Source organism: Heteronotia binoei, chromosome 10 (genome assembly GCF_032191835.1).
Source record: "Heteronotia binoei isolate CCM8104 ecotype False Entrance Well chromosome 10, APGP_CSIRO_Hbin_v1, whole genome shotgun sequence".
NCBI classification, from domain to species: Eukaryota; Metazoa; Chordata; class Lepidosauria; order Squamata; family Gekkonidae; genus Heteronotia; species Heteronotia binoei.
Genome location: NC_083232.1, coordinates 10,693,118 through 10,708,777, shown reverse-complemented (window position 1 = coordinate 10,708,777; position 15,660 = coordinate 10,693,118). Strand labels below are relative to the sequence as shown.

The 15,660-nt window shown below is 44.3% G+C and overlaps 1 protein-coding gene and 1 pseudogene across 1 annotated transcript; both read left to right on the top strand.

The window, feature by feature from the left end:
• The first annotated feature begins 1,458 nt into the window (after positions 1-1,458).
• On the top strand, positions 1,459-15,421 carry TMEM128 (transmembrane protein 128). Its single transcript, XM_060247950.1, has 2 exons — positions 1,459-1,621; positions 13,326-15,421. The coding sequence occupies exon 2, from the start codon at positions 13,482-13,484 to the stop codon at positions 14,019-14,021; it is 540 nt and encodes a 179-aa protein (XP_060103933.1). The 5' UTR covers positions 1,459-1,621; positions 13,326-13,481; the 3' UTR covers positions 14,022-15,421.
• On the top strand, positions 3,192-4,224 carry LOC132578342 (myeloid-associated differentiation marker homolog; annotated as a pseudogene).
• Positions 15,422-15,660: the final 239 nt, after the last annotated feature.

The window sequence follows — 15,660 nt, the reverse complement described above, 5'->3', positions numbered from 1 at the left end:
ATAAAAGTGCCAAACACAGACAGGGTGTGTTCATTCCTGAAGAGGCGGCAGATAGAGAAGCAGTGCACTCTGGAACAGGCAGTAAGTAGGGAGAGATCCCTTACACCCAAGGAGTGAGTCTGGTATTAGAGCAGGGGAATGTCTAGTTAGTTGCGTCAGGGCTTGGTGTTGGGGGGGGGGGGGGGGCACAGTGGGTGGGCTTCTAGCATCCTGGCTCACTGCTGGACCTGATGACACTTGGGAGGTTTTTTTTTGCCACTGGGTGACACAAAGGGTTGGACTGGATGGGCCTTTGGCCTGATCCAACATGACAATTTGGGACAATTCCCACCCAAGGAGATGGAGGAATTGAGCACCAACGGGGAAAAACTTTAGCACCCAGGACAAAAAATGGTTTAACACCTAGCATGTATCCGTGTAGAAAACCAGCTCCTCGTGGCGTGCTACCTACGGCTCCCCTAAAGAAGTCTTCTTTCTTTCTTCCAGGAAGTCAAATTCCGTTATGTCTGAAGGCAAGAAATTGGTTCAAGATCATTTAGAACCTGAAGGAGAGGAAGGAAGAAGCAATGCGACACGAGGATTACAATCTGGCCAAATAACTCAAGGAAGTATTGCTGACCAGCAGAATGTAGTTCTGGGGTGAAGCAAGGGACCAAGGAAGTTTTGACTCTCAAACGCTTGTACCACACAAACCGTGACTCGTGTCCCTGAGCCCAATCCCTAAGAGACACACACAGGTCCTGCTAAGTGAAATTTTAAAAAAGTTTATTCATTAAGGAACACGAGAGTGTATGAATACAGCGTTAAGACCCTCAGAGTCAGAGTGTTCCCCAGGGTTTACAATGCTTGGCCTAAGGGCAGGGGTGGCCAAAATGCGGTTTGGGAGCCACATGTGGCTCTTTCACATATACTGTGTGGCTCTTGAAGCCTCCGCCACCCCGTCGGCCAGCTTGGAGAAGGCATTTGTCTCTTTAAATCACTTCTCCAAGCCAAGCCTGGCAGTGGCTTGCAAAGGGCATTTAAATTTAAAGTTGCTTTCTTTCCCCCTCCCCATCTATTTTCCTTCCTTCCTGTCTTGTGGCTCTCAAACATCTGACACTTATTCTGTGTGGTTCTTACGTTAAGCAACTTGGGCCACGCCTGACCTAAAGGCACTACTGCTCGACTGATATCAACTTGTGGAAACAATGGCCCAATAATCCTTAACCAAGAGGAGGAGGGGGGAAACCCTGTGTGTTACTGTGTGCAACACCCATCAAGTAGGTCTTGAAACGACGTCTTGTTGTTTTCCAACCCCCCCCCCCCCCCGGCCATTTTCATCACAGCTCTAAGAGAGCAGCAGAGCTGTTTCACAACTTGCAGTTTCCCAGCACTCAAACAAACCATCTCAGACTACATTTCCCACGATGCTTTTCCAGCTACAGCACACACGGAAGCAGTTGGTAAGTCCCAGGGCTTCTGGGATTTCGAGCTGTTCCAGGAAACACAGAGTCTTTTAGATCACCTCCGAATTTTAGAGATTGCAGCATTTTATTTCTTAGCTTAAGATTCCCGAATCTGGGTGGATTGAGCTATATGCTCAGTGGAATGTCTCTGCAAAAATCTTCATTCAGAAGCATTAGTAAGTATTCCTTCTATGTGTGTGTGAGAGAGAATTTGAGAGAGAAAAAAAACACTATTCAATTTCTAACTCGTTTGAGATGAAGCCTATCTCATGCAAAACATTAAGGACAATACTCAACTCCACTAGCTGATAGGTTTTAGCTGAGGGGTGGTCAAACTTGGTTTAGGTAAGAGCCACGTTGAATAAATCTCAGGTGTTAGCTGCAAGACAGCAAGTATGGAAAGCAAAAAGATGGGGAGGGGGGAAGGGGAGGTAGAAAAAAAGCAATTTAACTTTAAACGCATCCTCCAAGCCGGCAGGCAGAGTGGTGGGGGCTTTGAGAGGCACACAAGTATGTGTTTAAGAGCCACAGTTTGGCCACCCCTGCTATAACTAGTTTATGGCTTCCCTTTGCCCCCCCCCTCAGATAGGGTTGCCAATCCCCAGGTGGGGGCAGGGGATTCCCCGGTTTGGAGACCCTCCCCCCGCTTCAGGGTCATCAGAAAGCGGGGGGAGGGGAGGGAAATGTCTGCTGGGAAATCTGTTATTCCCTATGGAGATTTATTCCCATAGAAAATAATAGAGAATTGATCCACGGGTATCTGGGGCTCTGGGGGGGGGGCTGTTTTTTGAGGTAGAGGCACCAAATTTTCAGTATAGCATCTAGCGCCTCTCCCCAAAATACCCCCCAAGTTTCAAAAAGATTGGACTAGGGGGTCCAATTCTATGAGCCCCCAAAGAAGGTGCCCCTATCCTTCATTATTTCCAATGGAAGGAAGGCATTGAAAAGGTGTGATGGCCAGAACTCCCTCTGGAGTTCAATTATGCTTGTCACAGCCTTGATCTTGGCTCCACCCCCAAAGTCCCCAGATATTTCTTAAATTGGACTTGGCAACCCTACCCTCAGATGTTCACTTACTGCCCGCCGCCCGCGTTTTTTATGCCCTCTTGAATTTTACAGAAGGCGTTTTATTGATTTTATTGTATTTGTAGATGGGTTAATTGTGTGTGGATATATGCTTGTTGCAGGGGGATATTCCAAACCCCTTGGGGGTTCTTTTCAATGGATGGAGATAGGCTAGAGAACTCAGGCCGCCAGAAGAAAAGGACCGGAGAGAACAACAGCTAAAAACTCATAACTGTTTAACTCTTTAAAACCATACACAATACTCGATGGGCTTATAAAACTCCCAATCCTTGATACAGCGTACAGGTCTTAGAAAGCACAAGGAACATTTCCTGGACAGCAGGACCAAAGGCACATATTTTATACTCTTTCCAGAAATATCCTAGAGCAGGGCAACTGAATGGGGATAACGTGGACTTTTATGATCCCAGAAAAACTGAGACAGCTACGGCATCTCCACGGCGGTCTATGTTTAGGCTTTGGAGCCTGGCACTTGGGAGAATGCCGGATACGAATTCAGACGAAGAGCACATTTGCAGGGCAAGGCGCCTCAGGTTTTAAAAAGCAAAAGCTTGTGGGACCTTCAGGAAACAAGAAACCAAAATCAGCTTTAGCAAAACCTACACGGCACAGAAGAACAGAAAGGCTCACGTAACCCCAAATTCTGCAACGTTGATCTACATCGAATTGCTGGCCTCGGAGCCCTCCGGCTTTCCTGGAAACGGCCCTTCTCCCCACCTCCCCCGACAACTCTTCCAACCATGCCAGTCACTCGTTCAAAATCTGTGGGCAACACCAGCGCCCTGACTTCTCAGCTGGGCATTGTCCGTATCTTGGAAGTAATCTTCACCTGTGTGACCTTCAGCCTGGTGGCCCACGAGGGTGGCACACTCTGGGATTATCAGAATTATGGGGACTGGTGCATGTTTGCATGGTGTTTTTGCTTCGCCATCACCACCATCATTCTTGGTAGTGGAGTTTGTTGGCCTTCAGCATCGTGTGCCAGTCTCATGGAGGAATTTCCCCATCACTTTTGCCATGTCTGCCACCTTGCTGTGCCTTTCCGCCTCGATCACCTTCCCAGTGATCTACGGCCAGAAGGGTTACGTGTCTCGTGAACGGCGCGGGTACCGCATTGCTGCCACGGTCTTCTCTTGTCTTTCTTGCCTCGCCTACTCCACTGAGGTCACCATGACCAAAGCCAAGCCAGGAGAAGTCACGGGCTACATGGCCACCGTCCCTGGGCTTCTCAAGGTCATGGAGACTTTCATTGCCTGCATCATCTTTGTCTTCCCCGTAAAGCACGATTACGAGAGGGAGGATGCACTCAAGTGGTGCTTGGCTGCCTACTGCATCTGTTTCATCCTCTCACTGGTGGTCATCATCCTTTGCATTGGCGAATGCACTGGGTGGCTGCCACGAGCCTTCAACACATTCCTCAGTGCCCACACCCTCTTGGCGGTGCTCATGTATGCCACAGCAACCGTCATCTGGCCTATCTATCACTTTTGATAGCAAGCACAATGGAAGCCCTCGTCGAAATTGTTCTGGAGGCCGTTTCTGCGACTGGGACAAACATGTTACCATAGCAGTCCTGACAGCCCTCAACCTGCTGGTGTACCTCGCTGACCTGGTGTATTCCGCACGGCTGATATTCATCCAGGAGAAGATGGGTGCCAGAGGCAGTGAGCAGCTGGGCAGAAAGAGGCAGTGAGCAGCTGGGCAGAAAGAGTCAGGAGAGAGGGATTAAAACAGAAAGGGCAGGGAATAAAAATGGTCCTGCCCCCCCCCTCTGTTTTCACATTTCTCACTCTCTTTTGAACATCAGATGTTCTACTCTTCCCTGCCCTTTGTCTCCACACTTACCCTTTTTAAATTTTCTCATTCCTTCTCTCCAGCCTTCTCAATGCAGCATTCTGGTATCACCACCCACCGTTAGCTCATCATGCACTTCTTCCTTTCATTTTTTTTGCCGCACCCTCTCAAATCTATCCGCCCTTTTGGCCTGCCTTTTGTCACCTGCTGCATGGTGGAGCATCCTTTCCTCCTGCTTGTTGCCCAGCTTCCTCTGCCTTGTCCTTCCCTAAACATTTGGGATGTATATCTTTTGGCCATCCTTAATGGCAACCAGCTAAAAGCTTCAGGATTCAGGGGCAGAAAGACTTCCTAGTGGGGGGGGGGGTGTGCCTGTTCCAGTAGGAAGCCCTAGGCTTGAGTGCGAGAGAGCGCCCCTTGTTGCAGCGCACGCCTTTCCTCCCACTCCAAAGCACTTCATTTTTTGAATGTATCCTTTCCTGGACCTCCCTTGCACATCAGTTGCCCAGTTCATGGGCGGCCCTATCTCCCCTGTGGCACGTTGACTCTTTCCATGTTTGTACTTGCCACTCCAAGCTTCTGGTCCTCATGACTGCTCTCTGTCCAGTTTGCCAGCTTGTTGTGTATTTGTCAGTCTGCTTGGTGGGCAGGGAGAGGTCTCTGCCTTAATACAGATGAGCGCATGAGAAGTCTTCTTTAAGCTTTCCTGTTCTCGAATGGCAGGGGACCCACGATTGGGTTGAGAGGGTCTGATGGATGCCGGGATCGTCTGAGCAACCTCTGTTTATGGGAAAGGAGTGGAGTATATGAGTGTATTTGTTTGGTAGTAAAAACAAATTTCTTAGCTATTCATGAATGCAGTGAAGATATCTACTTGTTGATGTCTCAGCTCCAGAGGGATAATTTGCTGTGCCAATTCTCCTTTTCAAGTCTTGCTGAAATGGATGGGGACAATATAGAAACAGTGTTACAGGGCTAGGTTTCAATAAGTTTCCTTTGCTGTTTTGAGGAAGAGTTTATGGTTAGAGGACACCCTCCAAATATTGGTTATGGAGGATTTTTAAAGAATCTGTATCAGCTTGGTGGGTCTTACAGGCGTTGACTTTCTTACCGGAAGTTTTTGGTGCAAGGAAGCCACATAATTCTTAGAAGTATTTAGGCTGGATCTTACATCTTCTTTCTACCAAGTCTTTGTCCCAACAGAGAGAGACTTCTTTCAACAGACTTTTATTCCCTGTAGAAAGTCTCTCTAAATCGGAAGAAATCTTTCTGCCTTGCAGGAAGGCTGAACAAAACACACTTATGGGATCTTCAACTTAGCTGAAGGAGCCAACCCTGCATAGGAGTGCAGTTAACTCTTGCAGTGCCTTAATTCTCAAAGAGAGGGAATCCAGTGGTAGGTCAAACAAAACAAAACAGTGTTGTATTGGAGGTTAAAAAGAACCTCATTGGCTTTCAGGCTTCAGTGATACGCCACTGTCGCATTAAAAAACAGCATGCTGCTTGAAACTACTTAAAATTAAACATCTTTGCTTTTGTGGTTCTGAAGGGACACATGGTTCCATGTATTACAGTGAAACGTGATTAATTAAAAGGAGCTGTGTCTTTAATTTTTGTGAGACACCTTTATAGTAAAAGGAAAATCTAAACCTTTGCTGGCAGCTGGTGTCCAAAAGAAATCTGCTTTGTTTTTTTCCTTGCTGACAAACCAGTGCAATTAAAAACATGTGTTCAACAAAGTGTTAAATGTGTTGCTTTGCTTTTTTGGGCTGCCCTTCCTGTCATTCTTTTAAAAAGGTCATCATCCTAGGGGAATTCGCTTCACCCCGTGCTCTCTTATTTTTCTACTGAATGCCAGAGTTGATTTTTATGTATTTTAAAAAATAAAGTATCATTTCTGTTTTCATATGCCTTCTAGATGTCTTGTAGAGTCAATCAAAATATAGGCTTTTCTTCTGCCAGTTTCACTTTCGATGTGGTGCTTTTGTTTGTGAGTGTTGCGTTTTATATATGCAAAGAAATACAAAATGTATGTATAAAATAAAGGAGCAATGACGCATTAAATTGTATATACTGTATTATATATTATAAAACGCCATCACCTGCTCTGAGCCAAGCTTTGGGGGACAACGAGAGAAAGATTTAATAAAATAAATAAGAACGTAACATTTAAACGCTGTACTAAAATGAATGACCGGCGGCGCAGAACACAACTGGTCTTGCCATCATCAAAAATGGGACTTCTTCGCATCCTTCTTTTTTGTGTCCAGACTCACGGCCCTGAGATGCTTCCAGTTAATGTTCATTTGCTTCGTGATGTGTGCGCGCGCAGCTTGCATCGCTTGTGCCTTTGCTGTGGTGCCAAGGTCGCAGCTGCTTCCATGGGGCCCGCGGGGGATCCAGGAGGTTTTCTCTGACTTGGACACATTGGTAGACGCGGCGGCAGCAGGCAGGAGAGCTATCAAGGCAGCGATTGGTGCCTTCCAAGCGGAGCACCACTGCAATGAGACGCTCGCTTGCTCCGTGAAAAAGTCCAAGCTATTAACTCCTCAAAGAATGTCATGATCCTTCCAAGATGTGCATTTACTGATCTAAGGAGTCACCACTGGGAAGCCATGCAAGAAACAAAGGGAGGGCAAACCGGTTGGAATCTGGCTTCAGGATGTTAACTGTCCTGAAACCAGCATCATCTCTATTTCATCACGGCTGCCAACTTCTGGGTGTTCAGCCTGACGACTGCGTCGGTGACTCTCTAGAGACAGACGTGCAAGGAGACCCAAACACAGGTTTGAAAGTAACTGCCTGGATAAGCGGAACAGTAACTGACCGACAGCTCTCACCAGTCCCCCACTACGGAATTTCCTCTGCTCTTATTGGTAGGAACAATATAATTGTATGCTTGCGAATTAATTGGAACAGCAGAAGCCTGCTGATGTAAATATTCTTTTATTTACCGGTTTCTTTTCGTTGAAGTCTGTCTACAAGGCACCGAGCAGATGAAAAGCTATGCCAAGATTCACCGTAAAAATGGAATTCTTAACCTGTATCGTATGACTTGAAAAGTATAAAGTCACTGCCATTTCAAGGGGGGAGAGCAGGTTTTAGGATTCTATTTTTAACTCAATAATCTATCCGTGAACCAAAATCACTACTTCCACCTCTTACGTGTTATGCTAGAATAAACATTTCTGTTACGCACTTTGTACAACAGACTACCGTTAGGTTTGGGGAATGATTGTAACAACTGGCAAAACTCTAGCAACGTTTAAAATAAGTCCACTTGTACTTCTTGTGAGACTGATTGTTTCTATGACGTATTTTATTTTCACCCAACAAGAGCTTCTTACGTCTACTTTAATAATCCCCAATAACCTGTATAGTTTTAAACCCGGGAGCAAAAATATATATAGTTTGAAGATTTATATGGTCACCCCACTTTGATATTTCCCGTTTTCTAAATCTTGCTGCTCCAGTGTTTTACAAACATTTATTAGTTTTAGAAGCGACTGTTCTTAAATAAACAGGAACCCAAATATAAATTAAAAAATGACCAAATGCCCACAGGGAAATCCCTGAAGTGGACCCCGCCTTCCTCACACACACATTTGGTCTCAGATTTTAATAAAATAATCGGGCGTTAAGCCTCCAGAACGTAGACCCTTGTAAAACCATCACCTAAAAATGCAGGGAGTGGTAGGACTTCTGGGGTATTCTACAGGAATAAATAGGGAGATGTTATTTACCCAAGATGTTGGTGTCAAATTAGTTTAAGAACAAGCACCCCCACCCCACCCCTAATATGTCAGCTCTGGGACTATCTTCGATTAAAGGCGGCTTCCACGGAGCGCTCAGAAACCTGGCTTTATTAATAAGATAGAAACAGTAGCAAGCAATGCACGTCTATGTCAGAACCGGCTCACAATTCTAGGGTGGCCAGTACCCTTATACCTTATCTCAGGCTGTTATGCAGCCCGCCAAAAATGCAATGCAAAAAGCCCACGCAAAGCAATATAAACTGGTGCAGAGGGAGAGAGTAAACAGTAAAAAAAGGTGAAAAATGGATGCATAAGTCCAGGCTTGGGGTCTGGCAGCAGGAGAAGGTAAGTCCAAGAGATTCCCTGGCACTCGGAGTGAGAGAGGTAGAACTTGCTAGCTAGCGTTATCGGTGGAGTAAGCCTAGAAGTTCGCTGGGATCAGGGATCATGTGGACTCTGAGGATGCTGGTTGCCTCTTGGTCAATCTGCGGAAGACTGACCGAGATTGTCAAAAACATCTATCAATAAAGCCAGCTTTCTGACTACACTGAAATCATTCCAACATGCTGATCCGTGGCCAGATGGCCAGCTTTGAGCACGGCGGTTTCGGGATCGCACCGCAATGCTCGGACAGCCAAAAAAGCATCTTCAGTGTTTTGCAAACGAACTAGATTCGGAATCATCTCTGATGTTTGTCTGTGTCCTTTATAAAAAGTTTTGTATCTCTACTTGGCATTATGATTTATGACACACGGGGCCAAGCCCGACAGGGTCTCGCTAAGCTCAGATCCGGCCCTTGTAACAAACCAGTTTGACACCTCCACTTTATACTATTCTCAATCCCCCCCCCCCCCGCAGTGATTTCCCCCATGCAAGCTTTCCGCCATTTTATCAACGTTTTTTCCCAGGCTTTTAAAAATCCAAGCCAGCCTGATACAGCGGGATGGATGCCAAACACAATCTTTGCTGCTTCTGGCCTGGAGTTGAAAGCTATACTGCTGTTAGAAGACGGCCATTAGGTATCTTCGCCAAGAAGGAAATCTAACAGAAAACCGCGCCCAAGAATCTAATATCTAAATATCTAAATGGGAGAGGACTGCCATTTTAATACTATTATATTATATAATATATAATATTATAATATAATATTAATGCTATGAGGGCTATTATATTGGGACGTCATACAGACCACGGTCGCTAAAAGACTAAATTATGGCATCATTATTAATTGGACTGCTGATTGAAGGAAGCTAGTATTCCGCCTATGTTAAAGCTCTGAAGCAGCATCATAAATGTAATTTTAATTGCTAAGTTTTATTGTTTTAATGCTTTAACTGTAATTGTTGTTTTAAGAATTGTTAGCCGCCCCGAGTCCATTCGCGGAGAGGGCGGGATAGAAATTTGAAGTAAATAAATAGACAAACAAGATTCTGCAGTCACCAACCACAGGAAAACCATTATACTTCTTGACACCCTGCCTATAAGAGGGCCCAATGCTTTGGGGACCTTTCTAGAGTCCTTACAGGAGTGTCCACAGGAGAAAGACAAACTGGAGGCTGAGCATGGTGAAGTGATACTATGAGGCAAAACATACTTAATGAACCCTGTATTCTGTACTCCCTCCATCCAGGGGGCTGGCAGATATTGAAACTATGTGGTCATCTTGAGGACCTATATGGCCGACGACCTGCCTACTTGAGGGACCGTCTCCCCCCATATGAACACCAGAGGGCGTTGAGGTCAGCTGGAAAGAACCAGCTGAATATCCCTGGGCCAAGGGAGGCCAGATTGAAGACCACCCGGGATCGGGCCTTCTCCATAGCAGCTCCCCTACTGTGGAACTAACTCCCGGAAGAGGTGCGGGCCCTGCGATGCCTAGACCAATTCCGCAGGGCCTGCAAGACCAACCTCTTTAAAATAGCCTTCACTTAATACTGAGCCAAGAAAGTCTCGATGGATATGTTTTTATGTTTTAGTCACTGAATTCTGCAGAAGACCTTAGACATAGCACCATAATGTTAATTTTAATACAAGTTGTTTTATCGTTTTAAGGATGATTTTATAATTGTAATTGTAACTATCGTATATGGTTTTACTGTACATTGTGTTTACGTGTTGTGAGCCACCCTGAGCCTGCCTCGGCAGGGAGGACGGGATATAAATAAAAAGTATCATTATTATTAATATTGATTCAGATTCAAGCAATACACTTTTACTGGATTCCAATTCTAAAGTTAAGCTTGCATATGCCAGATTTTTGGCCGCGGTTTATAGAATCTGTAAAGGGTTTGTAAAGAAGTGATGTAGACGACATAAAAGATCTTTTCTCCTCAAAAAATGTGTTCCTGTGAAGCGTCCATTGAACAACTTCTTTATCAGCGCCTGTGTAGTTACTGTATGGTTTATACTTGTGTTTAACTGTTTTGAACTGATCTACACTGGTTACCTACCAAAATTAATTATTTGATATGCCATCTTGATTGCTGGTATTATTCTGATGGATCGTAGATATCTGTAGTGACGTTTTACAGAAATCTAAATTTATGAAACATGCCGGCCTAGGAAGTGACATATATAGAGTCGAAACCCTTCCATCGAACAACTTCTTTATCAGCGCCTGTGTAGTTACTGTATGGTTTATACTTGTGTTTAACTGTTTTGAACTGATCTACACTGGTTACCTACCAAAATTAATTATTTGATATGCCATCTTGATTGCCGGTATTATTCTGATGGATCGTAGATATTTGTAGTTACGTTTTACAAAAATCTAAACTTATGAAACATGCCGGCCTAGGAAGTGACATATATAGAGTCGAAACGCTTCCTACTAAAAGGCAACAGCTATCTTGTGTGTCAGAGATGGCTCTGAATCTAGTTAGTTTGAAAAACATTTAAGATGGGGTTTTTTGGCTGTCTGAGCATTGTGGTATGAACCTGAAACTGCCGTGTCCAAAGCTAGCCATTAGGCCACAATCTGCATGTTGAAATGATTTCAGTGTAGTCAGAAAGCTGGCTTTATTGATAGAAACAGTCATGCAATATACGTCCGGGGCTGGCCTTGTCGCTAGGCGACTACCATTCCACCACATCGACAGCCTAGCCGATACCAGTATACGGGTTGTTAGAGCGCAAATAATAACTAGTAACCATCAATAAATGTAATGCTAAATAATAATGTTGTAACATCGAGGTACATCTTGGACCTTATGTTGATTGTAAACTTATGTGTTTTATGGGTTTTAAATTTAAAATTTTTTTTTAAATTCAAAATTTATTTATTTTTTTGCAGAAGTTACCTGTACAGGTAAGTTCCTTGACAAACAACCATAATAGCTATAAAACATACAGCAAGTCAAAAATAAATCAAGTTCGGATACATAGCATTCCTAGGTAGAACATTATGTTCAATCAGATAAGTAACAACTGGGCACTCATTTTTTTAAATGCATACGTTGTTTCTACTTGTTAGCCGCCCTGAGTCTGTCAGGGGAGGGCGGGATGTCAATGTGATAAAATAAATAAATAAAATTGTTTAAGGATTGTTTTAATGTGCTTAAATAACTTCTTGTAAGGTGACCTAGGGAATGGGAAGCCTAGTAAATCAAACGAAATAAAATAATCACAACGCATTTTGAAGAATCTACCAACAGACCCAGAAGTTGTCTAGATGACTCGGGCCTGAGCAGGAACACACTGTGTTATATCCAGGCTTGACACACAATGACATCCACTGCTCCAAAGACAATCATCTCCTCCAACATGGCCCTACTGGACGGCAGCCCTTGCAACTGGCTTAAGGATGAAGGGCCTCTTTTGTCTCCATGAAAGGGACAAGATGATTAGGCAATTCCCACCCATACGGGTTCAGGGGGGCGGATCCTTTGAGCTATTTGCTTGTAAGAACCAGCCTTAACACCTTGAAGTGCTGAAGAAAGATTTATGAGGCAATAAAACACAGGCAGACTTCTGGAAAAGTTTCAAAGCGTGCTGGAGAGCGTTATGCAAGGGAATCAAGGCTCTAGAAGCTCCTTCATAACTCAAAAAACTCTTTATTTACTTCTTAGTACATTCTTAGTTCCTTCCAAAAAAAAGACCCCTCCCAATACCGAGGGCTGCCTTTTATATCTTTCATGACCTCATAACATTCCACCTGTACCAGCCAATTAATTACCCTGTGTATTCTGCCCAGCAGCAGCTCACACATGCGTACAATAAAAAACAACAGCAAGTTTCTTTGAGACATAAATCAAACTAGGCTGCAAAACATCCCGTCCAAGTTCTTATCTCTCTCTGTTCTCAAGCCTGCATTCCAACACATCTTCTCTGTACTTAAACTGAATGAATCCCCACATTTGCTCTGCCTTATCAGCAGTCTTCACTTCTGATTGGCCCACCCGCCCTCCATGTGACAATGTGGGGGGCTCTTGCTGGTTGCCCAATTTTAAAGTTCTCTCAATCTCAGTTAAATTTAAATAAAACTGCCCTTTGAGCATTCCAACACCTGTGTCTTCCTTCTTATTCTATGGGGGCAGATTGGGAGCGTGCTTATTTCATGGAGACACAAAAGCTTTGGAAACTGAGCTACAACCCAAACCATATGTTGGTCCGAGGGTGGGAAAAGTTGACTCTCTTGGATCCAAGAGGTTTTTCAATGATCACGGATCAGACTAAGGTTCTACACGCTCCTGGGTCCTACTTCCAACGTGAAAAAACAAAAATAAATGAATCCGGCAAAATTCACTGAACTATCGGGATAAAATTTGGGAGAGGGAAAGACCAGGTGTGTTTCAGTCTCTTTTAAATAAATTTTCAGTGACTGAAATTGGACAAAAGGGAGTTTTGACTCTCCAAAGTGGACGCGTTGAAAATCTTGGGTCTCTATGGTGCTACTGGACCTTGAGTCTAGCGACGATACTGTAGAAAGGAGAATGTTCCACTGCGACCCAAAGCAGTTCCAGTAACAACATCCAGTATACGGGACGCTGCATCCAGAGATATGTTGGAATTATCCTTTTTTGATGTCTTGTTAAAATTTTTGAATGTTTTGTTTTTACGATGGCTCATAACCCTTTAATTTGGTTGTTTGATCCCCATGTTTCTGGCTTTGATTTCCTGTTTGATAAAGACCAGTCCCCCCCCCCCTTTTATAATTGGGTTAAAACACAGACTACCATGAATGTTCAAAATATGATTAACTGGCCTATTAATTTAATGATTTGTTCTTCCTTTTAATGTTTTCCAGTGCATTTTTAAGAAAAGGGGACGAGTCGCAATTCAACCTTGACCAGCGCATATTCCGTCCAGTTTTCCAGCTCTCACAGCCCAAAGAAACTGAAAAAAACAACAACAAAGGCTGGCCTGATCCACTTTTTAGAGCTTACAGTGCGTCTACTCCAAGATGGCGGAGGTTAAAACGGCTGCCCAGGATGGAGACTTGCTAGAGCCACTGCTGCGCCTGAGGCGACAGTTTGGACATGTATCTCACGGGACGCAGCAGCCATCTCAAGGATTTGGAGGAGAGACTCCAACAGCCGTTGAATTTGCCGACACAGAGAAGAAAGAGAAACCCCTTCCAAGACTTAATGTCCATTCCGCTTTCTGGATTGTGGCCTCCATCGCAGTCACCTATTACGTCGAGTTTTTTAAAGTTGTGAGAGAAATGATTCAGACGGAGAGCGGTTGGTTCATCCTTGGTGGTTGGCTGTTGCTGGGGAGCTTGTCTGTCGCCTTCTACTGCATCATCTACCTCGAGTGGTACCATGGGATTGAAGACTACGACACAGCCTACCCGGCCCTGGTGCCCATAACGACAGCCACTTTCGCTGCGGCAACCGTTTGCTTCAATGTCGCCTTGTGGTCCGTGTGGTCCTTTCTCACTCCTTTGGTGCTCTTCACTCAGTTCATGGGGATCGTGATGCTTATCTCACTCCTGGGATGAACCGAGAAAAAACTAGGGGCTCCGGGGGCCTACAAGAGAACTGGATTCCATTCAAATGCTGTCCTCCCAACTCACCCGTATGCTAACCTGAAGATCAATAACAAATCAAAACAACGAAGGGCACCTGAGCCAAGATTCAGAGTCCTGTTGCATTAAGCAGCTTGTTGCAAAATGCTGAGACGTCTTTACTGACATTTTATAGAATGCTAACGCAGCGTACTGCTATCATGATTTAAACACTTTCATGCCACTGTTTAATACCAATCTGGAAACAAGGTAGATATTAGAGTCAGGTGTGGGCCTGTTAACCATTGCCCTCACGAGTGTGTGCAAGAAACAGCCATGAAATTTAGCCCGGCCACCTCATGTCCAGAGGTCTCACCCAGGAACCCTCAGCTTTCGCAGCTTGACTTAAGTTGGCTTGCTGAGGAAAAATGTCCCTTACTGGACCCAGTACTTTCAGCGCTAACCAAGGTATGGCTTTTCTTCAGCCTAATCCATCAATTTACCAGGACCTGCGTCCCATGTTAAACTCAAGCCAAAGTCAAAACATCAGTCAGAATCTGTGACTTCCTTGGAACAGAAATGCGCAAGCAAATCATCCTTATTTCTCATTAAGTTCCATGGTTTCATCCACAAATAGCAAAGTCCATCAACACTGGACTATCTATACCAGGGGTGGCCAAATTGCGGCTCATTCACACATATTGTGTGTGGCTGTTGAAGCCCCCACTCCATCCCATCGGCCGGCTTGGAGAATGCATTTAAAGTTAAAGCTGCTTTCTTTCCGCCCCTCCTTCCTCCCCCATCTGTTTACTTTCCTTCCTTCCTGTGCTGCAGGCTCTCACAACATGACACTCATGTCTTGGGGCTCTCAAACATTTGACGTTTATTCTCTGTGACTCTTACACAAAGCAAGTTTAGCCACTCCTGCTCTGTACCATCTGCATTTTAAAAAGCGTTTCAGCCATTTTCAAACAAGAGCTTTCTTTTCAAAGATAAAGGCCTCAGGCATAGAATACTTCCAATGTAGAAGTTTCTGTATCACAATTTTTAAAGCTGGGACGTTAATATTGGTCATTACAACAAAAAACACAGAAAGCTTCTAACACTACATGAAGAACTTAAAACAAAGATAGGTATTGTAGCTGCTCTGTTAACTTTTTCCTCACTGAAGTGAGGGGAAGTGCATACACCCGGGCCTGTCTCAGGATTGTTAATTTCTCCTTTTCAAGGTTAAAGATAAACCGTTTTCTATTGTTTGAGGTAATTTAAATTCAGTATTAGGATCTGTCCTTTTTTTCCTCTCTCAAAGCAAATATGACCCGGAATGATTTGAGCGGCAGGTGGAATAAAGCTTTCAGAAATTCTTGTTGCATTTCTAAAGGCAAAAAACAAAACCAGCGGTGTTGGGATTTCTTTGAAAACTAGCAATTCTCTGAGAGGAAAGGGTAGCGCGAAGACATTATATGCTTTTTCCAACAATTGTTTTGGATACACTAACATATAGAAGCTGGAGTGAAGAACAAGAGAATTAAAATTTTGGGGAGGTACAGAACTGTGTGCACCTTTCTTGCAATATACAATCTGAGTCCTCAATCTCGTGCCTGTAAGCACCATGGCACACACCACCTTTCTG